This window comes from Protopterus annectens, chromosome 7.part0 (genome assembly GCF_019279795.1).
Source record: "Protopterus annectens isolate FY-2018-M chromosome 7.part0, PAN1.0, whole genome shotgun sequence".
NCBI classification, from domain to species: domain Eukaryota; kingdom Metazoa; phylum Chordata; order Ceratodontiformes; family Protopteridae; genus Protopterus; species Protopterus annectens.
Genome location: NC_056739.1, coordinates 1,581,201,803 through 1,581,228,526, shown reverse-complemented (window position 1 = coordinate 1,581,228,526; position 26,724 = coordinate 1,581,201,803). Strand labels below are relative to the sequence as shown.

Below are 26,724 nucleotides of genomic sequence, written 5' to 3'. Positions count from 1 at the left end.
CGAACTGGGTGGGGTCCAGAGTTTGGAGGTTACCAATGTCTTTGAGTTCCATGATGATACGTTCCATGGCCTTACAGACCAGACTCGTCAGGCTAATAGGGGGATAGTTCCCGGGATCAGTGGTGGCTGCCCCTTTGAGGAGTGGGAAAACTGTTGCTGTGTGCCATTCAGTGGGCACAAAGCCTCACTTGAGGCTTTGATTGGTGGGGAGCCAGTTCGATGTTCTTCGTGTTTCACTGTTGCAGTCCTAACATATGGGTTATCCGGCTCCCGGTAGCCCTCAGTCAGCCCGAGTACCAGAGTCCTTGGTATATGACATCGGCTGCCGTCTGTTGTAAACTGATATCAGAATGTCCGGTATAAAGGGAGGCGGACGATGCCATTTCCTCAGTCTGTCTTGCCGCGGACCCCGAAGCAGATGCAATTCGCACTAGTGCCTGTCGGACGTTTACCTTCTTTCTGTATTCCGACTACCAAGTTGAAGACGTCTTCAGATAAGTACCCCGTTAAGGGTCCTCTTTTCTTGCTTTAACGAATGTCAGATAAAGTTAATAACTATCTTGCCTGTGGAAAACAGATTCCGCACCGTGATTTTCATTCCTGTTGTATATCTTGTTTGGGCCTTGAGCACGACATCCCTAACTGTGATCTCTGTGCTTCCTTCAACCTTCGCACCATACGCCATAGAGCTAAGATTTTATATAAGCATTTCAGAGTCTGGTCTAAGTTAGTTGATATGGCGTCTTCTGGTCTCCCGACTTCGGATATACCTAGAAAACGCAAGGACAAGGACCCCCGACAGGCTTAGGGTTAAAGCTGCTGACGACGCGTCATTGAAATTGGTAGTCAGCCCAGCGGTAGGTAGTGAGGCGCTTTCTCAGCCCCTACAGTCTGCATAATCTCAGCCACAGGCCTCTGCCAAGACCTTTACGGAGTCTTCCATGCTGCAGGCTACTATCTTGTCTTCAGACCCTCCGCCTGTCACCGCCTCAGATGGATCCGGAGCCACTATGCAGCCACCGGCTTCTGATGCCTCTTCTCTTCGACATGAGACCAGAGCAAAACCGACTACCTTTGCTCAGACTTCTGCAGTTGCTAGGCCTCCCGAGTCCCTCCAGATTACTAGTAAACCTTTCAGCCGCAAATCTACCCACAAGTGGGTGTCTGCCTCCTCTCCTGTACCTCAGTCCCAGTTGGTAAAGATGGCTGGTGATCTCCTTACCCTTAAGAGCTTTCATCCCCCCTTCCAAGAGGGCTAGGGAATTGCGTCCTGATGTTTTGTCTGAATCAGATTTTGAGGTTTCCAGTATTTTTGCTGTTGAAGAAGGAAATTTTCAACTTTTTTCTGGCTTTGAGGATTCTGATGCTGAGGATTCTATCCCCTCTGCCTCCCCTCCAGAAGATTTTTTTTCCTTTGGGGATACTTTAGATACTCTTAGGGAGCACTTTAAATTGGAAAGTCAGGATTTCCCTCAATCTAAGAAGAGGATCCAGGAATTTTTAGATTTGCCACAGCATAAACCTCTGGCTATACCTTCTGTTTTGGAAGTTGTGGATGATGGTTTCATTGAACATTTTTTAACTCATAATTCTGTTCCTCCTGCTCCCAGAGCACCTTATAGGTATTACAGGGTTCCTGATTCTCATCACTTTCTTTTTGGAACCCTACTGCTGATCCTGAGATTATTTCTGAAGGTCCCAAGGGTGTTAAGGCTACTATTGCTAAAACCCTGTACCTTATGATAAGGAGTCTAGGGCCTTGGACAGGTGGGGTAAAAAGGTTTATACCTCTGCAACTCTTGCCATTAGGTCTGTGAATTGTCTTTTTCACATGCTTAAATATCAGCAGCATACTTTGGAGGCTATTAAGGCTAAACTTGGGGATATTCCTTCCATGTCAGAGAACAAAATTACAAGATTTACAAAATTCTGCCACTGTGGTTATTAAGCATTCTCTTCATTGTGGTTTTCACACCTTGGAGGCTTCCTGCAGAGCAGCAGCCACTGGTTCTGTTATTAGAAGGCATGCTTGGCTTAGGGAGCAGCCTCTTTCTGAACCTGTAAAATCTAAATTGCTGGATGTTCCTTTGCACAAAGGCAACCTTTTTGGTAACAAGGCTGAGGAGGTACTGAAATAGTTGGAGGATAAGGCGAAATCTATGCAAGTTGTAAAATATTTCCTTCAGGTTCAGCCTTCTCGGTTTAGTAGGCATTATCCTCCCAAGAACTGGTCTTTCCCTGATCCTGGTAAGCTGGGTCGGTCTAGGCCTGGGGGTTTCAGATCTTCCAGAGGGCATGCTTCTGCCCCTCAAAGAACTAAGCAATGGCATCCTTCTGCTGCTAAATCGGGGAGTTCTAAGCCAGCTTCCCAAAGCAAGCATTCTCAATGACTCCAGCCTTCTTATGCCTATTCTGTGGGCCCAGGGTTTACTTTGAGGGGGAAGGTTAGCCAGGTTCACAGGGGTATGGTCAACCATCACAGACGACAAATGCGTACTCAACATAATAAACCAAGGTTACAGGTTTGATTTTCACACCTTCCCTGTTCTACAAGGTTACCCAGACATTCCCAACCCTCTCAGGGCAGAGGTAGAGAATCCAATTTCTTCTCTATTGACTATGGGGACTATAGAGCCAGTTCCTGCAAATCAGACAGGCCTAGGTTTTTACTCGAGTCTTTTTCTGGTACCCAAAAAAGAGGGCACCTGGCACCCTATTCTGGATCTGTCTATTCTAAACACTTTTCTGGTGATTCCCAAATTCAAGATGCTCACTCTTCAACAGTTATTACCAATGCTGGGCCAAGATTCATGGCTGGTAACTTTGGATCTCAAGGAGGCTTATCTGCACATCCCAGTAAGGGAAAGTTGCAGGCAGTTTCTTCGTTTCAGGGCTGGGGAGCAACACTTCCAATTCTGTGCACTGCCCTTTGGCTCATCTACTGCTTCCACAGTTTTCACAAAGTGCCTGGCACCAGCCATTGCTTTTTGCAGGCAGAGGAACATTCAGATTTATCCTTACCTGGATGACTGTCTTATTCAAGCAAACTCCCCAGAACAGTTACAAAAGGATTTGGACTTCGTGAAGAACATTCTCACTTCTTTGGGTTGCACTCTCAACAAGAAGTCGTCAAAGTTGGTTCCTACAAGGGAGATTGTTTTCCTGGGAGTGAGTCTGAATACAGCCACCCAGCTGGTGTTCCTCCCTCAAGACAAACAACAAGATCTGTTGGCTTATTTCAAGAACTTAGCAAGCATGACCCAGCCCTCTGCAAGGCAATTCCTGCAAGCACTGGGGATCATGGCTTCATGTATCCTGATGATACCATATGCAAGGCTGCATATGAGAAAACTTCAATGGCACTTCATGAACCTTTGGTGTCACCACACACAGGACTTAGACTTGATTCTTCCCCTTATTCCCTGTCTACAACTGGAGTTTCTCTGGTGGGCAACAGCCTGTTTTCAGAACGGGGGTCTGCCTTTCCTCACACCCACCTGCCAGCCAGACTCTCACCACAAACGCCTCAGATTATGCATGGGGGGCACATTTGGAAGGCAGGGGCATACAAGGGACTTGGAGCCCCCAACAGATTCATCTGCACATAAACTTAAAAGAATTGGTGGCAGTGCAGCAGGCCTTGCTGGCTTTCAAGGACGTACTCTACCCTGGGACTCTCCTGATCAGGACAGACAACACCACAGTCATGTGGTACAACAACAAGCGGGGGGGACTCACTCTTATCCTTTGTGCAGACACAGCATGAAACTATGGTCCTTAGCTTCCATGGGCATACATCTCATAGCCCAGTATCTTCCAGGGAGACTAAACTCCTTGGCGGATAAATTGAGCAGACATGTTCTGGATCCTCACGAGTGGCAACTGAACAAGATCATTTTCCATTGCATCACTCAGCATTGGGGCACTCCTCAGGTGAATCTTTTCTCCTCTCACACCAATCATCTCCTTCCAACCTTCTGCACCAGGGAGTTTCATAACAAACCATGGAGAGTGGACGCGTTGCCCTTCCCTTGGACACAACTCTCAATTTATGCCTTTCCCCCTCTGCCTCTTCTTCCCAGAGTGCTACTAAAGATAAGGGACGAAAAAATCAAAGGCTATTCTGATAGCACCAGATTGGCCCAGGCAGCATTGGTATCCCCTTCTTCACAGCCTTTCCCAAGCTCAGCCCTGGCATCTTCCCCTGGTACCAGATCTATTGGTTCAGGACTGGGGAAAGTTTCTTCATCCTCATCTTCAAACTCTGCATTTAACTGCCTGGCTAATACTTTAAATCTTTCCCAGGAGGTGGTTGAAGTTCTTCATGGCCAGGAGGCCTAGCACCAGGAAATCCTATGCAGATAAATGGAAGAGATTTTGCTATTGGATGCAGGCTAAAGGAGAAGAGGCTTTCCAACCTTCTCTTTCCCTCATTCGTGATTATCTAGCAGGTTTGCTTTATGGTAGACTTTCCTTTTCTTCAATTAAGATTCATGCTTCAGCAATTTCTGCTCATTGTTCCTTTGAGCAACCTAATTTTTCTCATCCCGTGATGAAACAGTTCCTGAGGGGAGCTAGCAATCTTAGATCTCCCAGAAGAGCTCTTACTCCTGCTTGGGATCTTAATTTTGTCCTGGAGAAGCTTACTCTTCCTCCCTTTGAACCTGCTGCCTCTGCAGACTTAAAGTTCCTTTCATGGAAGGCAGCCTTTCTTTTGGCTATTACTTCCGCTATGTATGTTTCATTAGCAATTTGAATTGCCTACCTTTTTGGGGGGCACCTGACATCTGGGGCAAGAAAAACTGAAGAAAATGGCGTTGGCTGCATTTTGTATACCCCTGTCGCACTGACGTCAGGGAGGAGTCGACAGCAACCGACGCCGGATCAAGACTTTGAAACTCAGGCTGACTGGGGAACCGCCTGAGTGTTATGACTGCAGCAGTGTATACACTCGAACATCTACATTTATAGTAGGTACAAAACTGTACTTTATGTAACTCAGAGCAGATCAGGGTGTTGCCATTGAGATTCTTGACATAGCTATAGACTGCTTTGTGGTTATCCCTAGAATCAGTGGCGATTTTGTTTTCTTAGCTAGCTTTGGAGGATCTTATAAGGGATCTCAGCTTCTTACTGAGGCTGACCAGGGAGCTCCTCCACTCATGGGATTTTACTCTGTTTTGCAACAGTTTCTTCCTTCTATTGTAGAGTTTGTTTATGGCAGGGGATCATCAGATTGGCTTCCTTTCTTTAGAGGATAGCATCTTGGTTCTGTTTGGGATAGCACGATCCATGCACTTGTGTAAGTGCTTATAGAGTGCATTTGTGTAGGATTCAGAAGTCATAACTGTATTGTCCATCTTTATGGGTGTCATGAAGTTCGCCGCTTCTGTCTTAAGACGCATGAAGTTGGCTTTGGAGAAATTTTTTACCATGGTTTCTTTAGTGGAGGGTGGGGGTGGGATGTGGATATCTAAGGTGATTAGCTTATGGTTGGATCTGACCAAGAAGGAGTTGACTTCAGGTGTGGAACACCGGTCACTCATGTTGGTAATGACTAGGTCTAGGATATTGTTGCCCCTGGTAAGGGTGTGGATAAGTTGATGTAGGGCATTGGAATTTATGGATTCCAGGAAGCGTTGAGCGAATGAGTTGGTACACGAGTAGTTTTCCCAGTTAATTTTGGGGTAGTTGAAATCGCCTATTAGGGTGTTTGGTTGAACCTTAATATTTTCCAGTACCTCAAGAAAAGAGGAGTGGGAATCCTGGGGCATGGTGGGGTATCTGTAGCAAGCTGCAATTTGGATTGCAGTTTTGCCCAGAGTTAGTTGCATTTGGATAACCTCGGATACGTTATCCTGAACAACTAGCCTGGAGGTGTGTGGATATCCTTAATAAATATGGACACACCTCCATCTTTGGTGTTCCGGTCCAGGTTAGGTGGCCGAAAACTGTGGTATGAGTTATAACCTGGTAATGCAGGGGTGCTCTCTGGAGCCTTGAACCAGGTCTCAGTCACTGCACAGGTATCGATGTTCTCCTATTTAAGGAGTGCCTCGAGGGAGTGCATTTTGAGATTTAGACTTCTAGCATTGATTAGCATTACCCTCAGTTTTTGCTTGCCTGTTCCTGTTACGGTGGTGAATTTGTCATTTGAACCTTGTCTAATCAATTTTAAGCAGCTGTTGCATACATAGGCTGTGAATTTCATGTGTATAGGTTTTTACAACTTTGGTGTAGAGTGTCATGTGGCTTTGCTGTAAGGCCTTGAGTCTGATAGCCCTTGCAAAGAAAACTAAACATGGAAGAAAAGCCTAATGTAATGGAATTTTTTTGCGAGAGGGCATTCAGAACTAAAAATTCTGGGGAAGTAGGCAGGTTGCAGGGTCTTATCATAAAGAGTTTTTGAATGTGGAGAACATATTGTACACCTGATGCACAGTTTATAAGATCACACCTATTATCTGAATTTATGTTCAGGTACTAATCTTAATTTTCTCTCTCTTGTTGTGCATTGCAGATAGTGAGTTTGGAATAGTTTACTGGTGGTGGTTAGTTTATTTTGAGGGCTTGAGCTCTGCATTTAGTGTTGCACATGCTTTTGATTTGCCATACTGCTGACATGGTTTTTGCCACCCTGTGTCTTCTTCAGCAGGAAAATATTTAGAGAGATGCCCTGTAAGTGTTATTCTTACAGCTGCCATGGGAAATTTCTTGAGGTGCAGTTATTCATAGTGCCCAGATATGCAGACTCATATGGGAAGGGACATTTGCTTTTTTAGATGGTGGAGACCACTATGTCCCACTTCTGGTTGAAATGTGTGCTTTCTTTCCTAGGTAATCATGGCAACTTGCTCCATTCTTGAAGGAAACTCTGTAAAGGATGCTTATTTCTTGGTTGACTGCTGATGTTCTTCGTGTTTCACTGTTGCAGTCATTACACTTGGGTTATCCTGCTGGCAGGCTACCCTCAGTCGGCCTGAATTCCAAAGTCTAGGTCCAGCGTCTGTTGCTGTCACCTCTTCCCTGACGTCAGTGCGCTAGGGGTATAAAAGATGCAGCCGACGCCATTTTCTTCAGTCTTTCTTGCCACGCAGTGCCCGAAGCATAAGCAGTTCGCAAGTGCCGGTCGGCCGACTCCTGAGATTTTCATGTTCGAATTTCAGATCCGAAGTATTAATTAAAAGCGAAGTACCCCGTTGGGGAAACTTTTTTTTCTTGCTCCAGACCGATGTCAGAAAAAGTTAATAATTGTATTTCGTGTGGGAAGCAAATACCTCATAAGGACTTTCATTCTTACTGTATTCCTTGCCTAGGCTCTGACCACGACGTTGCTAGTTTTCCGTTTTGTGCTAGATTTAACCAACTCACTATTAAGCGTCGGTACGATTTTGCATTACACTATTTTGGCAGAAGATTTAATTATACGATGTCATCGGATAGCCATTCGACTATAGGAATTCACAAGAAACGCAAGGAAAAAGAAAAGGACAGGCATCCGAGGTCCAAAACCGACGACGAAGCTTCTTCTAAGCCAGTCGCCGGTTCTCAGTGAGGCGCCTTCGCAGCCCCTGACGCCCGCTACTTTAGACACGCAGGCCGCTACCGACTCCCACGTGGAGTCGACTAGGCCGCTTGAAGCTCAAGGTATTGGACCTTCGGAGACTATTCCCTCAGATGGGTCTGGAGCCGCTGAGCAGGTATCGTCTTCTGAGGGTGTTTTCAGACCTACTCAATTATACATTAAAACAACTTCAGCTTCAAAGGCAAAGACTAAAGCACCTTTAAAGACAAAAGAAACAAGTACAACAGCCTCATGGACAGGCCTCCATGCCCAAATAACAGATGCTCAAAATGGCCAAAGACTTAATTACTTTGATCAGGGGTTCCCATCCCCCTCCTGATAAAAGGCCTAGGCAAGAGACAGAATGTGAATCTTCAGATCAGGTTTCCATTTCATCTGATTCCTCTTCTGATCAGGAATACTGTCTTCCTCCCTATGAGGATTCTGATGCTGAAGAATATATCCCTTTAGCCTCTCCTCCTGAGGATTACTCTTTTGGGGAAACCTTGCATACCATGAGGGAGCATTTTCACTGGGAGAGCCAAGATTTTTCAGAATCTAAGAAAAGGCTTAGAGACTTCCTTTTACTACCACAACACAGGCCCCTAGCTGTTCCACCTGTGTTAGACATTGTAAATGATGTATTTTCAGAGTCCAGTCTGACCCCTGACTCCTTACCTCCAGATCTTGTTAAGCTGGACAGGTACTACAGGGATCCTGACTCTCATAAATTCCTTTTCAAAAACCCTGCTGCTGACCCAGAAACCATCTCTCAGGGTCCCAAAGGGGTCAAGGCTTCCGCTGCAAAAAACCCTACCCCCTCAGACAGGGATTCTAGGGCATTGGACAGATGGGGAAAAAAGATTTACACTTCTTCTACCTTGGCTATAAGGGCTTTAAATTGTCAGTTTCATATGCTCAAATGTCAACAATATATTATGTCACTGCTTAAACAGAAAATGTTGATACATTCTGAATGTGCAGAAAACATAGAAATGCAGGATTTATTGCATGCAGCTTAACAAGTTGGAAAGCATACTTTGCAATGTGGTTTTGATTCTTTGGAAGCCTCCTGCAGGGCCCCTGTTACGGGTTCTGTCATCAGGAGGCATGCTTGGTTAAAGGAACAAAATCTGCCTGATCATGTCAAAGCAAAATTATTAGATGCTCCATTACAGCACGATACCTTGTTTGGTGTTAAAGCAGAAGAGGTGTTAAAGAAAATGGAGGACAAAGCTAAATCCATGCAGACGGTTAAGGATTTCTTACAGGTACAGCCTCCTAGATTTAGCAGACACTGGCCTACAAAGAATTGGTCCTTTCCAGTCTCAGACAGACCACAAAGGGGCAGATACAGATGCCCAAGAGGCAGATCCCAGCCCCAAGGTTCGTACAGGTCTAAACAATGGGGTGGAGAAGACAAATCACAGCCATACAGGAAACAGTCCCAATGACTTTCCCCTTCCTGCACCAAGCACTTATCTTTTGGCAGCACCTTTAGGGGGGAAACTAGCACTTTTTTCTCAAAATTGGCACATAATAACCCGGGACAAATGGGTCCTAGACATACTGTCACAAGGCTACAAGTTTCACTTCCATACCCTACCAAGGACAAGCGGTTGGCCAGACCTGCCAAAAACATCAATGGGCAGAGGCACAAAAGCAAGTTTCATTCCTCATGGACATGAGGGCCATTCAACAAGTACCAGAGCAAGAGCAGGGACAAGGATTTTATTCAAGGCTATTCTTGGTACCAGGAAAGGACAAGACCTGGAGACCAATACTGGACCTATCTATTCTAAACACATTTCTGGAATATACCAAAATTCAAAATGTTGACTCTACAGCAACTTCTGCCCATGCTGGGCAAGAAGGCTTGGCTTGTGACTTTAGACCTAAAAGAGGCATACCTGCATGTCCCAATCAGACAAACATGCAGAAGATACCTCAGATTCAAAGCTGGCTCAATGCACTACCAATTTTCTGCACTGCCCTTTGGCTTATCTACTGCGCCCAGGGTCTTCACAAAGAGCCTGGCACCAGTAATTGCATTCTGCAGATAAAGTGGAATACAAATATATCCTTATTTGGATGACTGCCTCATTCAAGCGGAGAACAAGGACATTCTACTACAGCATTTGGCGTTTGTAAAGAGATTTCTAACAGGCCTAGGGTACACAGTCAACTAAAAGAAATCAAAACTAGTACCCTCTCAAGAGATAATATTCCTGGGTGCAAGCTCAAATACAACTGCCCAGATGGCTTATCTCACGCCAGACAAACAAAGACAACTGACTACCTATTTCAACCTGTTGGCAGCTAAGGCCCAGTTATCTGCAAGAAAAATTTTGCAGTCTTTGGGCTTCATGGCATCCTGCATTCTACTAATTCCATATGCGAGACTGCATATGAGGAAACTTCAGTGGTACCTAAAAAGTGTTTGGACTCAACATTGCCACAGCCTGGAAACAATAATTACCCTCATTCCCTGCCTGCAACAGGAGTTTCTATGGTGGGCGAAGGGTTGCCACCAAAACAAGGAGCAGCCATTCACTTCACCCCCAGCCAGGCAGACATTAACGGATGCCTCAGATTATGCCTGGGGGGCCCACATGGCAGGAAGGTGTATTCAAGGTACATGGTCCACAAACCAAATGCATCTACATATCAATCAAAAAGAGATGCTAGCTGTTCAGAATGCCCTGACAGCCTTCAAGGACCTACTTAATTTGGGACAACTACTGATAAAGACAGACAACACCACTGTCATGTGGTATACAAACAAGCAGGGAGGCATTCATTCTTGCCCCCTTTGCAGACTAGCCATGACTGTGTGGGACACAGCATTGACTTACCAAGTACATCTGCAGGCACAATTCCTGCCAGGAAAGATAAATACTCTGGCAGATGAATTAAGCAGAAACCTTATGGATCCCCACGAGTGAAAATTGGATCCACAAGTCTTCAGCATGATAACAAGGAAATGGGGATGTCCGGAGATAGATCTATTTGCCTCTCCTCACAACTACCAACTAAAAAGATTATGCACAAGGACTTATCACAGACAAGCATGGAAAGTGGACGCCTTAACTTTCAGCTGGAAAAGATTAGCAGTATATGCCTTTCCTCCACTGCCTCTCCTCCCCAAGGTACTCCTAAAGGTCAGACAAGAGAAGCCAAAGATGATACTGATTTACCCAAGACTGTCCCCACCAGTACTGGTATCTATTCCTAGCTGTTTAAAACTTTCATTTAAAGGCTCACTGCTGCTTTTCAGCTGTGAGAAACATTTCTGCAGTTTGTTCTAAGTAGTGGGGATATTTGTAGCATTTCCATATTCAGGCTTGTATTTGGGCCTAGTGTTTGTGGAGGCTGTGTGTCTGAGCACATATTCAGGGACATCTTGGTTTAGCCAAAGCCATCAGGCATTTCAGTGAGAGAGAATTGTTTGAGGTCATTGGCTGACTGAGGTCACCTGGACTACAGCTTAGACTAAGCACCTCATTGGTTCTTTTGAGATTTCTTTCTTAAAAGCTGTCTCAGGTTTCAACTTTCTGTTACCTAAGAAATTCAGTTGTGAGTGTTCTGCCATTTCACACTGAACTGATTGAAGGAATGACCCTGAGGAAACTCGGAGCTATAATATATAACATTAAGTATCCTATTTTTTGTTTATGTTCTTTATTTCTTTGTTATTTACAGCACTTTGTGTACTGTGCATTTTTCTAGCCAGTTTCACTGTGTGTGAGGTATTAACTAGAAATTGTCCACTTTTATTAAGCATCTATTGAGTTTTGTTTCTGAAAACTTGTTGCAGTTAAACTCTTTTTTCTAGAGGCTCCTTTAGCTGTTTAAAACTTTCATTTAAAGGCTCACTGCTGCTGTTCAGCTGTGAGAAACATTTCTGCAGTTTGTTTCCTTCCCTCCCTGTTGGTATAGTGTTTTTATAGTTGGTGGCTTTGCAGTTGCCCGCCCCTAGTGTAAATTTGATCTGTGACCCTCCTCCCAGTCTAGTGTCATTGCCTCATTCTACCCAGTACAGTGAGAACATTTGAGAAGGCCAATCAGCTTAGTTTCTGCTACTCCCTTCTCTCTTTCCTTTCTCTCTTTCCACTTAATTTTTTTTATCTGCTTTTACTGTATTTGTGTTTCTTCCTACTTTATTTTGCTTTTGCGTCATCTTAAAAGTACTCAATTATATTTATTACTGCTTGGTGTAACTCATTCTAAGCCTTTTAGTTTAAGCACTTGGGCTTCAGACCAGTTGTTTTACATTAAGAAGGTTTGTGGTCTGCACTGTAGTGGCAGAACAGGTAGCTTACATCCTTCTAAGTTGGGAACTGCTTATTGAGGGCTCAGTGTCTGTTATTCTAAAAGTGTATTAATTCTGGTTTAAGCACTTGGGCTTCAGGCCAGTTATTTTACATTAAGAGGGTTCGTGGTCTGCACTCTTGTGGGAGGAGAGGCTGGACTGTGCCCTTCTGAGCTGGGAATTTCTGGTTAAAGGCTTATAGTACCTGTATATTTGAACTGCTGCTTACTGAAATTGGTACACCTTGTTTGCTGTAGCATAGACAGATCCAGACCTGCTGAATCTAGCTTTGTTTGTATAACTTCAGCACTAATCCAGGCATTCTTTAAAGTATTCAATTGTATTTATTACTGCTTGGTAGTAACTTGATTAAAGTGTAGCTATCATTCTAAGTCTTTTGGATTAAGCACTTGGGCTTCAGACCAGTTGTTTTACATTAGGAAGGTTTGTGGCCTGAACTGTGGTGGCAGGACAGGTAGCTTACATCCTTCTAAGTTGGGAACTGCTGATTGAGGGCTCAGTGTCTGTTATTCTAAAAGTGTATTAGTTCTGGTTTAAGCACTTGGGCTTCAGGCCAGTTATTTTACATTAAGAAGGTTTGTGGTCTGCACTCTTGTGGGAGGAGAGGATGGACTCTGCCCTTCTGACCTGGGAATTTCTGGTTAAAGGCTTATAGTGCCTGCATATTTGAACTGTTTCTTACTGAAATTGGTACACCTTGTTTGCTGTAGCATAGACAGATCCAGACCTGCTGAATCTAGCTTTGTTTGTATAACTTCAGCACTAATCCAGGCATTCTTTAAAGTATTCAATTGTATTTATTACTGCTTGGTAGTAACTTGATTAAAGTGTAGCTATCATTCTAAGTCTTTTGGATTAAGCACTTGGGCTTCAGACCAGTTGTTTTACATTAGGAAGGTTTGTGGCCTGAACTGTGGTGGCAGGACAGGTAGCTTACATCCTTCTAAGTTGGGAACTGCTGATTGAGGGCTCAGTGTCTGTTATTCTAAAAGTGTATTAGTTCTGGTTTAAGCACTTGGGCTTCAGGCCAGTTATTTTACATTAAGAAGGTTTGTGGTCTGCACTCTTGTGGGAGGAGAGGATGGACTCTGCCCTTCTGAGCTGGGAATTTCTGGTTAAAGGCTTATAGTGCCTGCATATTTGAACTGTTTCTTACTGAAATTGGTACACCTTGTTTGCTGTAGCATATACTAGATCAAGGCCTGCTGAATCTAGCTTTGTTTGTATGCTTGTTTGTTTGCTTGTTATTTCCCTGAAATGCTAATGCCACCTAAAACGCGGCTTTTCAGCGCTTCTGTGGATCCCTAGTGATATCTGCATTGCTTACTTTACTTATTTCCTTGTTTCACTTGAAAGAAAGTTACTGTGTCGTTTTTGCATTTAAGTTACCTGTAACACATTGCATTTAAGTTACCTGGCACTTGCTCACTAAAGCAATTATATAAGTCAGCACTAAAAAATTAAAAGCACTACACCCTCACAAACTCCCCTTGAGTACCTTGTTCCCCATTGGCCCTTTTTTTCAATTATAAAGGAACTCCCAATACTATTCTAGCATGTCCAAAGGTCAGTTGTCAATCTCCTCTCCGGTCCAGCTGATGAATCTGGGAATCTTGAGGCAATGTTACAACTGCCTCATGTACACAGACAGCCCTCTACTCCTCCCAACAAATTCCAACACATGTGAGAGATGCAACCATATAGCCAAACTGGAGGCTAAGCTCTCTCAACTCAGTACTGGCATAACCAGTCAGGAGGAGAAGGAAACCACGCTCACTACAATTCCAATCTCACATAGACCTACCACGACAGCAAACCAAACACATAAACACACAAAAACATACTCGAAGGCTCTAAATAAAAATCTGCCTAAGCAACAGAGACCTCCAAAGCAGACACCCAAGCAACCGCTACCCCAAAACAAAACACGTGCAACACATAGCTCACAAAGCCAGTGTGCCGAACAGTCACAGCCCTTAAGGCTAAACAACACACCCGATACACTTGTAATAGGTGACTCTATCGTCAGGCACACTGACATCCTGCTCACCAGGCTGAACAAGGAGAAGGTCACGGTGAGCTGTCTGTCTGGCGCTAGGATCCGCCACATAACACAAGCACTCAGGTCACTCCAAGGCAAGTACAAATATGACTCAGTCATTGTCCATGCTGGTGTGAATGACCTGAGACGTACCTCCGTGGACTACATGGAAAGAGACATAGAGGAGCTCTCTGAGCATGTAGCCCAGGCCGGTATGACCCTGACCTTGAGTAGCATCTTACCCTCACCAAGAATGATGCCACAATATGAAGACAAGATGATCAATTTCAACAATTGGCTTAAGTATTGGTGTCATTGAAAGGGGATCCAATGCCTGTCAGCCTGGGATGACATGCTCAACAAGCCACGATGCTTCGCTAGGGATCGCTTGCACCTGTCACCCTTGGGCTTTCGGATATTGGCAAAGGCTCTTGCTACCCCCATAGTGCCTTTTTTAGGCAAGGCTCAAAAGACAAACCCACCTCCATAGGTATCACAAGGGATAAGAAACTAAGAGTAATGCTACTCAACGCCAGAAGTCTAAACCTCAAGATGCACTTTTCGAAATTCTCCTTAGCATGGAGAACATCGATATCTGTGCAGTAACAGAAACCTGGTTCAAGGCTCCCGAGAGCACCCCAGCACAAAGAGGTTATACCTCATACCATGCTTTTCGGCCCCAAAACTTGGACCGAACCACAAAAGGAGGGGGGGTATCAATATTCGTCAAAGATACCCACACCTCCAGGTTGGTGACACAGCACGAAGCATCAGAGACTATCCATGTGCAACTAACAGTGGGTAAAACTGCCTTCCAGTTTATAGCCTGCTACAGACCACCCTCCCAAACCCAGGAACCCCACTCGGCCTTCCTAAGAACACTGGAAAATATGAAGGTCTCTCCAAACACCATTATATTGGGCGACTTCAACTACCCAAACATAGACTGGGAGCATTACTCTAGCTCCAACACCCTAGCCCAAAGGTTCCTAGAATTTATAAACTCAAATACTATGGAACAACTTGTTACCACTCCCACAAGAGGGCAAAACATACTGGACCTGATCATCACCAACATGGGGACTCTATGCTCCAGACCAGAAGTGTATCCCTCACTGGTAAGATCAGACCATAAACTAATCTCACTGGATATTCACATCCGACCCCACCCCCTGCCCAGAAAACCACAGTGAAAAACTTCTCTAAAGCAAATTTCACACTCCTCAAAACTGAGGTGGAATCCTTCAAAGCCCCCGGGCCTGTGGAAAATACGGCCCAGACCGCAGAATCCTTTATAAACGCATTCTGTGAACACCTTCAGGAATGCATGGATCATGCAATCCCAAATAAAACCAAGACCCAATCCTCCAAAGGCAGACATCCTGTCTGGTGGACCCCAGCCATAAACAAACTATACAATAGGAGGAGGAAGCTACTACATGATAGAGCAAAATCCCAAAAAGGGAAGGCATCTCTGATCAGTATTAGCAAAAAACTACGGGCACTCATAAAATCGTCTAAGGCCAGCTTCGAGAGAAGAATAGCACAGGACACTAAGGATATTCACAAGACTTTCTTTAGTTATGTTAGGAACCTGGGTGGGAAATCCCAGATATGCTCAGAATTAGTCCAAAATGACAAAAAATACACCGATCCCGCAGACATTGCAAACATCCTAGCTGACAGGTTCAGTGCAAACCCCCCCACACCCACCAAAAGGGCAAATATATATCCCAGCAGAGTGCTGCCCCCCTGACATCTCAGATGCTCAGGTAAGAACCACCCTCTCCAAAGCAAAAAACACAGCATCAATGGGACCGGACGGTGTCCCGGGCTGCATCCTACATGAACTCCAAGAAGAGCTAAACCCAAACATAAAACTACTGTTCAGTCTCAGTCTTACTACAGGATATGTACCCAAAGAGTGGCGTACAGCAACAGTGGTCCCTCAACACAAAGGTGGTGCCTCAACGGATCCTGGAAACTATCGCCCCATAAGCCTGACTAGTTTGGTCTGCAAAGCTATGGAAAGGATCATCATGGACCTCATAAATAAAGATATTGGGGACTTACAGACACTGGATCCTACCCAGTTCGGCTTTGTTAAGGGCAGATCCTGCCTCTTAAACCTGGTCGATTTCTTTGAAACAGTCACCAAAGCCATTGACGAGGGGAAGGTGGTCCACACAGCCTACCTGGACCTCGTAAAATTTGATACAATACCCCACTCGGGCATTATAGTTAAGCTCACCAGCTTAAATATAAACCCCATGTCACTAGATGGATTGCAAACTGGCTCAAGGACAGAACCCACATGGTTAGAATTGCTGGAGCCATGTCAGACTCCAAACCAGTTACAAGTGGCGTCCCACAAGGCTCAGTCCTGGGACCTCTCTTGTTCGGTATATATTTCTCGGAGGTACAGGCCAACACGGAAGGACTGTGGCTGACCAAGTTTGCAGATGACTGCAAACTGGGCGCCATAATCGACTCTCCAGCTGACACAAGCATCCTCCAAAAGGGCCTCATAGAAACAGACAACTGGTGCCAGAGCCATGGCCTCAAGCTAAACGCCAAAAAGTGTATAGTCATCCCCTTTGGCAAAAACAAAGTGCCCATAAATTACCACATAGGTGGTAATCCATTAAGTACAGAAGAAGTAATTAGGGACCTGGGGACCCAAGTTGATAGCAATCTCTCATTTGACAACCACGTGGCCAAAGTGGTTAGAAAAACATTTTATATAGTCTACCTAATCATGAAGGGATTCACATCTAGATCAGGGGAGGTCATCGTGCCTCTTTACTCATCCCTCATCAGCCCCATAATTGAGTACAATGCCTCTTTTGGGATGTACCTTACCAGACACCTGCAGCAACTAGAAAGACCCCAAAAATACCTCAACAAGAGGATCAAAGGGCTCAAACAGATGCCATATGCTGCCCGGTTAAAGAAACTCCAGCTCTACTCAGTGGCATACCGCCTGCTCAGAGGCGATCTGTGCCTGATGTATAAAGCCATGTCCAACCCGGAATTAATGGACATGCTGCACCTCAGAAAATCCAAATCCCATCTAGCTACGCGCTCGAGAGACTTGAACCTCAGCACTGAAATAAATAGGACATGCTGGAGGGACAGATTCATAACCCAGAGGCTCCCTTCACTCTGGAATAAAATCCCAGTCCAGGTTAGGCAGAGTCCCTCATTGACTCTCTTCAAGAGTAATCTTGATGAGTGGATGGGAGATCGTAGGTTTACCCCGGGTATCACTTCTGTGTCACTGTTAGACAGGGGCACAGTATACTAACCTCGAAAAAGGGCATAGCAAAATAAATTTAAAATGGGTGGCGAAAGCCAAACACACTCTGGCTTGGCTTATAAATGCCCTAGGGCAGATAGCCTAGTATGAACCTATGAACCTAAGGAACTTGTCTCAATGCCCGGCTTGGACCTTGCCTCATATACCTCATCTTCTATCCCAGCAAAACGATCAGATCCTGCACAGCCAGCTAAAAACCTTAAATCTGGCAGCATGGCGGGTAATGTAGTCATACAAAACTTGCCTCTCACTGAAGCTGTGATGGATGTCATTTGGTAGGCCAGAAGGCCTAGTACCAGAAAATCTTACGCTGGAAAATGGAAGAGATTCTGTGCTTGGAACCAGGCACAAGGAATTGACACAGCTATACCAAATATTCCTCAGATTTTGCAATACTTAACTGAGATGCTGGACAAAGGCCTATCCTTTTCATTAATTAAAATTCATGCCTCTGCCATATCGGCTCATTACAATACAGAGCCACCAATCTTTTCTCATCCTTTATTAAGGCAGTACCTCAGAGGAGCCAAAAACTCAAGGCCTCCAAGGAAATCACCAATACCTGCATGGAACCTCAATTATTAAGGCAGTACCTCAGAGGAGCCAAAAACTCAAGGCCTCCAAGGAAATCACCAATACCTGCATGGAACCTCAATTATGTCTTGGAAAAACTCACCCTGCCTCCTTTTGAGCCAGCCGCTACAGCTGATATAAAATTTTTATCTTGGAAAACAGCTCTGCTACTAGCAATAACCTCTGTAAAACGCGTCTCAGAGCTACAGGTACTCATGGCTGTGGAACCTTTTATCATTTTTTATCCAGACAGAGTTTCTCTGAGGAAAAACCCGACATTTATGCCTAATTTAGTGTCCAGTGTGGCTCTTAACCAAGCTGTTCATCTGCCTACTTTTTATCCAAACCCACAGAATAAGGGGGAGAGAATTCTGCATTCTTTGGACATAACTCAGACAGCTACGCTTCTACTTGAACAGAACCAAAGTTTTCAGAAAGACAGAGCAACTACTAGTGGCATATGCTGCAGGATCACAAGGAAAGGCTATCTCACTATTTCTAAGTGGATAGGCCACTGCATTAGTTTCTGTTATTCACAACATGGCAAGCCAGTGCCTAAGGGCATCAGGCCACATTCAACCAGAGCAGCTGACACTTCAGCAGCCTTCCTCAGAGGAGTACTAACCAAAGACATTTTAGAGGCTGCTACCTGGAGTTCATTGCACACCTTTACAAAGCACTATCATTTACCACTCTCCTCTAAATCCAGGGCAGGCTTTGCCACTGCAGTTTTGCAGGGCCTCATAGCTGCTCCTACTGCTATATTAGCTCCAGCCTCCCAACCATAGCTTTGGGATTCAACCCATGTGTAACGACTGCAACAGTGAAACACGAAGAACATAGTACAGATGTTTATCGTGCATACAGCTGCTATCATAACAGATGGGTTCTCCTGCCGTCAGGCGGGTCCTCGGTCGACCGAATTCCAAAGTCTAGGTCCGGTGTCGGTTGTCGTCGCTTTCTTTCCTGACGTCAGTGCGACAGGGGGTATATAAGACACAGCCAACACCATTTTCTTCAGTCTTTTTTGCCGCGTGGTGCCCGAAGCAGAAGCAGTTCGCAAGTGCCGGTCGGCCAGCTCCTGAAATTATGAAAATTTGGAAACCGAAGTCTTCTTTAAAACTAAGTACCCCGTTGGGGAAACTTTTCTTGCCTCAGACCGATGTCAGACAAAGTTAACAATTGTATTTCTTGTGGGAAGCAAATACCGCATAAGGATTTCCATTCCCTCTGTATACCTTGTTTAGGCCCAGATCACGACGTCTCGGGCTGTCGCTTTTGTGCTACTTTCAATAAACGCACTATTAAGCGTCGGGCGGAGTTCGCCCAGCACTTTTTTGGTAAAGCTTTTGATTATAAAATGTCGTCGGAGACTCCGGGACTACCGTTTTGTCCAAAAAACGCAAGGACAAAGACCGACAAGCGAGGTCCGCGGTCTCCACCGACACCACGCCAAAACCGGCTACACGTGGTCCGGTTCTCAGCGAGGCGCCTACGCAGCCCCTGACTACCGACGACACTTCTCTGGCGGTGTCTTCTGTAACCGAGACCGCAGGTACCTCGGCCCATACCCTGACTCCAGCTACCGAAGCCACTGTGAGTGTTGAGCCTTTTAATGTGGACAGGTCCACTTCCACCCATGGTGTCTTCAGACCCTCATTTTCCTTTTCCATAAAGGCCTTTACTAAGTCCAAATCAGCCATGCATCCCAAGAGGCCTGTTGCACAGGGCCCATCTCCAGGTCCCATGCCTAAAAAGCAGATGCTCAAAATGGCTGAGGATTTAATTACTCTTATCAGGGGTTCCCAGCCCCCTCCGGACAAGAGACCCAGAGTGGAGGAAGATTCTCCCTCTTCTGACCAGGGCTCCATTATTTCAGAACATTCTGATGAAGAGGAACACTCGTACTCCCCTTTTGAAGATTCAGATGCAGAGCAGTCCATTCCTTCTGTATCTCCCCCAGAAGATTTTTCTTTCGGGGAAACCTTGCATACCTTGAGGGAACACTTCCATTGGGAAGGCCAAGATTTTTCAGATTCCAAGAAAAGACTTAGGGAATTTCTTTTGCTACCTCAGCACAGACCTCTGGCGATACCTCCTGTCTTGGGCATACTTGATGATGTTTACTCGGAGGCTTGCCTTAATCCGGATTCCCTGCCTCCTGCCCCAGACAAGCCTGATAGGTACTACAGAGTTCCTAACTCACACCAATTTCTTTACAAAAGCCATATTGCTGACCCTGAAACCATTTCTCAAGGCCCCAAGGGAATTAAGGCCTCTACTGCTAAGAATCCATTACCTTCCGAAAGAGAGTCTAGATCCTTAGAAAGGTGGGGAAAAAAGGTATATACCTCGGCCACCCTAGCCATGAGGACCTTAAATTGTCAGTTCTATAGCTTAAATATCAGCAGTTTCTGTTATTACAATTAAGGAATAAAATGTCACAACCTGAACAACCAGATTTGAAGGAGTTGCAGGATATGATGCATAGTGCAGAACAAGTGGGTAAACACACCTTACAATGTGGCTATGATGCTCTAGAGGCCTCAAGTAGAGCTGCTGTTACAGGATCAGTCATTCGTAGACATGCCTGGCTTAGGGAACAAACCTTGCCTGATCATGTTAAAGCTAAACTACTAGATGCTCCTTTACAGAAGGATGTATTATTTGGTACTAATGCTGAGGAGATACTACGGAAAATGGAAGAAAAAGCTAAATCTATGCAAACTGTCAAAGCTTTTCTACAGGTACAACCACCACGTTTTAGCAGAAATTGGCCTTCAAAAAACTGGTCCTTTCCAGCCACGGACAAGCCCCAAAGAGGTAGATACAGGCGCACAAGAGGCAGCGGACAATCTCAAGGATCATATAGAGGCAGACAATGGCAAACTCCAGCACCGAGAGGTGGCGAAGACAGTGCACAACAATACAGGAAACAAACCCAATGACTTTCCCCTTTGCATGCCAAGCAAGTCTCAGCTGGCAGCACCCTTGGGAGGAAAGCTGGCATTATTTTCAAAAAAATGGCATATTATCACAACAGACAAATTGATCCTGGACATTATAAACAGAGGCTACAGATTTCATTTTCACACTCTTCCAAAAATGAGAGGCATGCCGAACCTGCCACACAATCAAAGGGCAGAGGCGCAAATACAAATTTCAAAGCTCATGGACATGAAAACTATTCAAGAGGTACCTACTCACGAACAAGGTCAAGGTTTTTATTCCAGACTATTCCTGGTACCAAGGAAGGGAACCGATTGGAGACCCATTTTGGACTTATCCATCCTAAACACATTTCTACTCGTACCAAAATTCAAGATGCTCACCTTACAGCAGCTTCTTCCCATGCTGGGCAAGGAGTCTTGGCTGGTAACATTGGACCTCAAGGAGGCATACCTGCATGTCCCAATCAGACAAAACTGCAGAAGATACCTCAGATTTCTTGCAGGTTCAATCCACTATCAATTCTCTGCATTGCCCTTTGGCTTATCTACTGCGCCCAGAGTATTCACGAAATGCCTGGCATCAGTAATTGCCTACTGCAGACTTCAAGGGATACAAATTTACCCTTATTTGGACGATTGCCTGATCCAAGCGGACAGCAAACACATACTTCTGGAACAGCTGGCTTATGTAACTCGGTTATTGAATTCTCTGGGATACACAGTCAACAAAGAGAAATCCAGGCTAACACCATCTCAGAAAATAATTTTCCTGGGTGCCAACTTGGACACAAACACCCAGGTGGCCTATCTTACGCCAGAAAAACAGGGGCAACTAACTCAGTACTTCAAAATACTAGCAAATTGTACCAGGCTAACTGCAAGGAAAATCCTGCAGGCTCTGGGCTTCATGGCATCTTGCATTCTTCTAATCCCATGTGCAAAGTTGCATATGAGGAAACTTCAATGGTACCTAAAAAACCTATGGTCTCAACACAGCCACAGTTTGGAAACAATAATACCACTAATCCCATGTTTGCAAAAGGAATTTCTATGGTGGGCCCAAGCATGCCAAACAAACTCAGATCTACCATTCTGCAAGCCTCAAGCAAATCAAGTCATCACAACAGACGCTTCAGACTACGCCTGGGGGGCACACATGACAGACAGGTGCATTCAGGGCAAATGGTCCCAAAAGGAAAAGCACCTTCACATCAATCAAAAGGAAATGCTAGCAGTGATAAATGCAATTACAGCTTTCAAGGACCTCCTGCATCCAGGGCAATTATTGATAAGAACAGCAAACACCACAATAATGTGGTACATAAACAAACAAGGAGGAACACATTCATACCCCCTGTGCAGGCTGGCCATGTCACTTTGGAACTTGGCTCTGGAATGGCAAATCGAACTTCAAGCACAGTACCTACCAGGTTTGGAAAACACGCTGGCAGACAATCTAAGCAGAAATATGACAGACCCGCACGAATGGAAGTTGCATCCTCAAGTGTTTACAAAGATAATCCAAGCGTGGGGAAGGCCAGACATAGATCTCTTTGCCTCCCACAGGAATCATCAATTGACAAAATTGTGCTCAAGGACATTCAGTTGGGCAGCAAGGACAGTTTACGCCTTCCCACCTTTGCCTCTTCTGCCCAAGGTGCTCTTGAAAGCAAGAGCAGACAGACCGAAGATGATACTGATTGCTCCAGAATGGCCAAGACAACACTGGTACCCACTCCTGAGGAGCCTAACACATTCTCCTCCCTGGACCCTACCTCTAATGCCTCTTCTACTGACTCAGCACAGCTACAAAACTCTTCACAGTCAGCTGAAAACACTCAATCTGGCTGCATGGAAAATTCCTTTACACCACAACAGACCCTACTCTCCAAGGAGGTGCAGGATGTCATTTTGGAGGCCAGAAGGCCATCTACTAGAAAGGCTTACTCCGCAAAATGGAAACGGTTTTGTGCTTGGAATGAGAAAAAAGGCCAGGATCCTAGAAAACTGAATTTACTTCAGATATTACAGTATCTAGCTGAGCTGTTGAACAGTGGACTTTCATTTTCCTCCATCAAAATCCATGCCTCAGCCATTTCTGCAGAATACAACACTGATCCACCATTATTCTCCCACCCACTCTTAAGACAGTTCCTCAGAGAGGCTAAGAATATAAGACCTCCAAGGAAACAACCAATACCAGCCTGGGATCTTAATTACATTCTAGAAAAATTAACATTGCCTCCCTTTGAACCAGCTGCCTCAACAGATTTACAGTATGTGTCCTGGAAAACCGCTTTCCTTCTGGCCATTACCTCAGCTCGTAGGGTTTCGGAACTACAAGCCCTCATGGCTGTGCAGCCCTTTCTCATCTTCCATCAGGACAGGGTTTCCCTAAGAACCAACTCGTCATTTATGCCTAAGGTAGTATCCAGGGTAGCTTTAAATCAGGCCATACACTTGCCTACCTTTTACCCCAATCCTCAAAGCAAAGGGGAAAGGCTGCTACATTCCTTAGACATCCACAGACAGCTACGTTACTATCTGGACAGAACAAAGCCTTTCAGGAAATCAGAACAACTCTCTGTGTCCTATGCTGTAGGAGCTCAAGGGAAGCCAATTTCCAAACAGACAATTTCAAAATGGATAGGCCACTGCATACGGTTTTGTTACTCCTTTCATGGTAAATCTGTACCTGCAGGCATCAGATCCCACTCCACAAGGGCCACAGCTACCTCTGCAGCCTTCCTCAGAGGAGTCCCTACCAAAGATATTTTGGAGGCAGCCACTTGGAGTTCTGTGCATACATTCACTAAACACTACCACCTACCTTTATACTCCAAAACTAGAGCAGGCTTTGCCACTGCTGTGTTGCAGAGCATTCTGGCTCCTCCCAGTTCCACCTAGTGCCTACCACCCTGTGCGTAGCTTTGGGATTCTACCCATCTGTTATAACTGCAGCTGTATGCACGATGAACATAGTACAGTTTTGTACCTACCATAAATGTAGATGTTCGAGTGCTAATACAGCTGCAGTCCAGGTTTCCCTCCCTCCTTCCCCTCTGGGTACAGACCTAGTGGCTAACTCCTCATCTCACAACTTGATTGGGTTATCCTTCTATGGTGTATTTGCTTGCAACTACTGGTTTTTGATTATATTGCAATGCATGATTTTATATATATATATATATATATATATATATATATATATATATATATATACATTTTTATATATTTTGCCTTCCTTCTGGGGGCACCTGACATCTGGGGCAAGAAAGACTGAAGAAAATGGCGTCGGCTGTGTCTTATATACCCCTGTCGCACTGACGTCAGGAAAGAAAGCAACGACAACCGACGGCTGACCTAGACTTTGGAATTCGGCCGACCGAGGACCCGCCTGACGGCAGGAGAACCCATCTGTTATGACTGCAGCTGTATTAGCACTCGAACATCTACTTTTATGGTAGGTACAAAACTGTACTTTGTGTACACTTACCATAAATGTAGATGTTCAAGTGTATTCATTGTTGCAGTCCAGGTTACCCACCCACCACCCCCCATATCTTTGCTGGAACTTATCTGCACTTCTGTAATCTATACAACCTATGTGGTGTATTTGCTTATAGATGAAGGTATAATATATTTTGGTGCATGCATGTTTTATTGGCATGTTTTTTATCCTACCCTTTTGGGGGCACCTGACATCTGGGGCAAGAAAAACTGAAGAAAATGGTGTCGGCTGCATCTTTTATACCCCTGGCGCACTGACGTCAGGGAAGAGGCGAAAGCAACCGACGCCGGACCTAGACTTTGGAATTCTGGCCGACTGCGGATAGCCTGCCAGCAGGATTACCCAAGTGTAATGACTGCAACAGTGAATACACTCGAACATCTACATTTATGATAAGTGTACACAACTGTACTTTCTTAATGGACGTGTTCCGTAACTCCTGATAATCTGCTTCATAGAAAATTACTTGTTATGCCAGCAGGTTTGCCTATACTTTAGAATGACAGATGCTACTTTGTTCTTCAAATTGGCACTGAACTGGTATTACTCTGGACTACTAAGATGTTTTCTGGTCACTTCATCTGTCTGCTTTGTGTAGTGTCATGTTCGTCAGTACCATAGCAGGGGTGGGGAGAAGGGAGCAATTGCTTGCACTTACTTTTTCTGTACTGAAATGCTGATACAGAAGAGCACTTGAATTTGGTGTGTTTTTTACTTTTTTATGTGAAAAGTTGGGGGCTCTGAATTGGCAGAATTATTAATGCAGATTTCTTTGATGAAGAGCTGAGGGGGATGTGGACTTGGTAGGACATGACTGGGCTGCATTAGTGTATGAAATCATTCGGCTTCCTACAGCAATCTGAATATTTTTACTGTGTGTTGAGGACTTTGGAGGGGTAGTGGCTTTCGTAGGTCATGATCATTTATCTAGCAAGCCAGTTGGCACCCTCTACAAGTAATGTGAAGGGCCAAAGACTTTTTTTTGTCAATCTTTGAGGAGCTGAATGGGAGTGGGGCACTAATTCATGGTACTGGCACAGGGCTGTATTTGAGCCAGCTATGCCTGTGTTGTTGGTGTTATTCTGGTCTCTTTGCCAGCCTGCTGTTTTTTTCTTTCCGTATGTAAACATGTTCACTGTCTTTACTGATCATGTCTTTTTGCATCAAAACTTTTAAAGGGTAGATTTGCAGGTTACAGAAGTTTAATTTAGCCTGGACTGTTGGTTGCTGCTGAATGAAGTGTGTTGTAGAACCAGGGCATTGAAATCAAGAAGGCTGGACACATTGTTGAAATTTAATGTGGACGTGCAAATCAGGAATGCCTGCAGTGCTGCTGAGCCCAGGGCTGCTTGCATTCAGAAGTTGTGTAATTGATTTGCTTGAAAGCTATGTTTGTAAGAAGTTGAAGAGAATAGCACAACACTGGTCCTTAGTATATAGGGGGTTGGCAAGTGTGCTAATTTATAATGCTAAACTTTTTTTTTTCCTCAGACTCAACAGCCAGGTCCAGGTGTTGATGGCGGCCAGAGCCCTTCTGACTCCTGCCCCACACAAGAGGCCTCCAGTGGGAAAAATCTACCTGAGCAAAGTAACCATAATAACATTCCTCAAGAAGGAAAACATACGCCATTGTATGAACGTTCTTCTCCAGTCCAGCAAAGTCAGCAAGACAGTCCCAATCACACAGAACCAGCTGTTCCGTCATCTACATCATCTTCGTCTGAGAATGATGAAAGTAGTGGGGCTACTAAGTAAGTAAATTTTCATAGTAAAACTAGCTTATCATTCAAGTTAGCCAGTTGTTCTTAAATGTACACCAGATTAGTGCTTTGCAGATTAGGAAAAAAGTTTTCAGATATGAAATTTGTATGAATGTGATATACCAGGAAATAAATTTTTGTCATTCTTTTAAACATTAATATTTTGAAGGGCTGTAAAACGTTTGCTTATTATAATAAATATATACGTGTGTGTATATATATATATATATATATATATATATATATATATATATATATATATATATATATATATATATATGTGTGTGTGTGTGTATATATACATGTATATGTATATATATATATATATATATATATATATGTATATGTGTGTGTGTATATATATATATATATATATATATATATATACACACACACACACACACACACACACACACACACACACACACACAGCACGAAAATGCAGATTTTTTGCCAGCTCCACAGTGCAAAGGGTTGGAGCTCTGATTGCTGACCATCTGCATCAAGCCCAAGTTCTGAGGAGTGTGCTGGTTGGGGGGGGCTATAGTGGAGAAATGTGTCTCAGGGATAAGGGTTAGCATTTACAACCAAGGGCGAAGACCAGTGATGTTAGCTCAAGAGGCATGATTGTATGTAAAGCACATGGAGAATTGAGGTACGCCCACTGGCTAA

At 44.5% G+C, this 26,724-nt stretch overlaps 1 protein-coding gene across 2 annotated transcripts in view; it reads left to right on the top strand.

Annotated features, from left to right (window-relative positions):
* Nucleotides 1-26,724, top strand: part of FAM120A (family with sequence similarity 120A) — a 3,065,969-nt gene that overhangs the window by 1,669,175 nt on the left and 1,370,070 nt on the right. For both annotated transcript variants that reach the window (XM_044078130.1, XM_044078129.1), the window contains one exon: nucleotides 25,784-26,043. In XM_044078130.1, coding sequence (XP_043934065.1) covers nucleotides 25,784-26,043 — 260 coding nt within the window. The remainder of the gene's footprint in view (nucleotides 1-25,783; nucleotides 26,044-26,724) is intronic.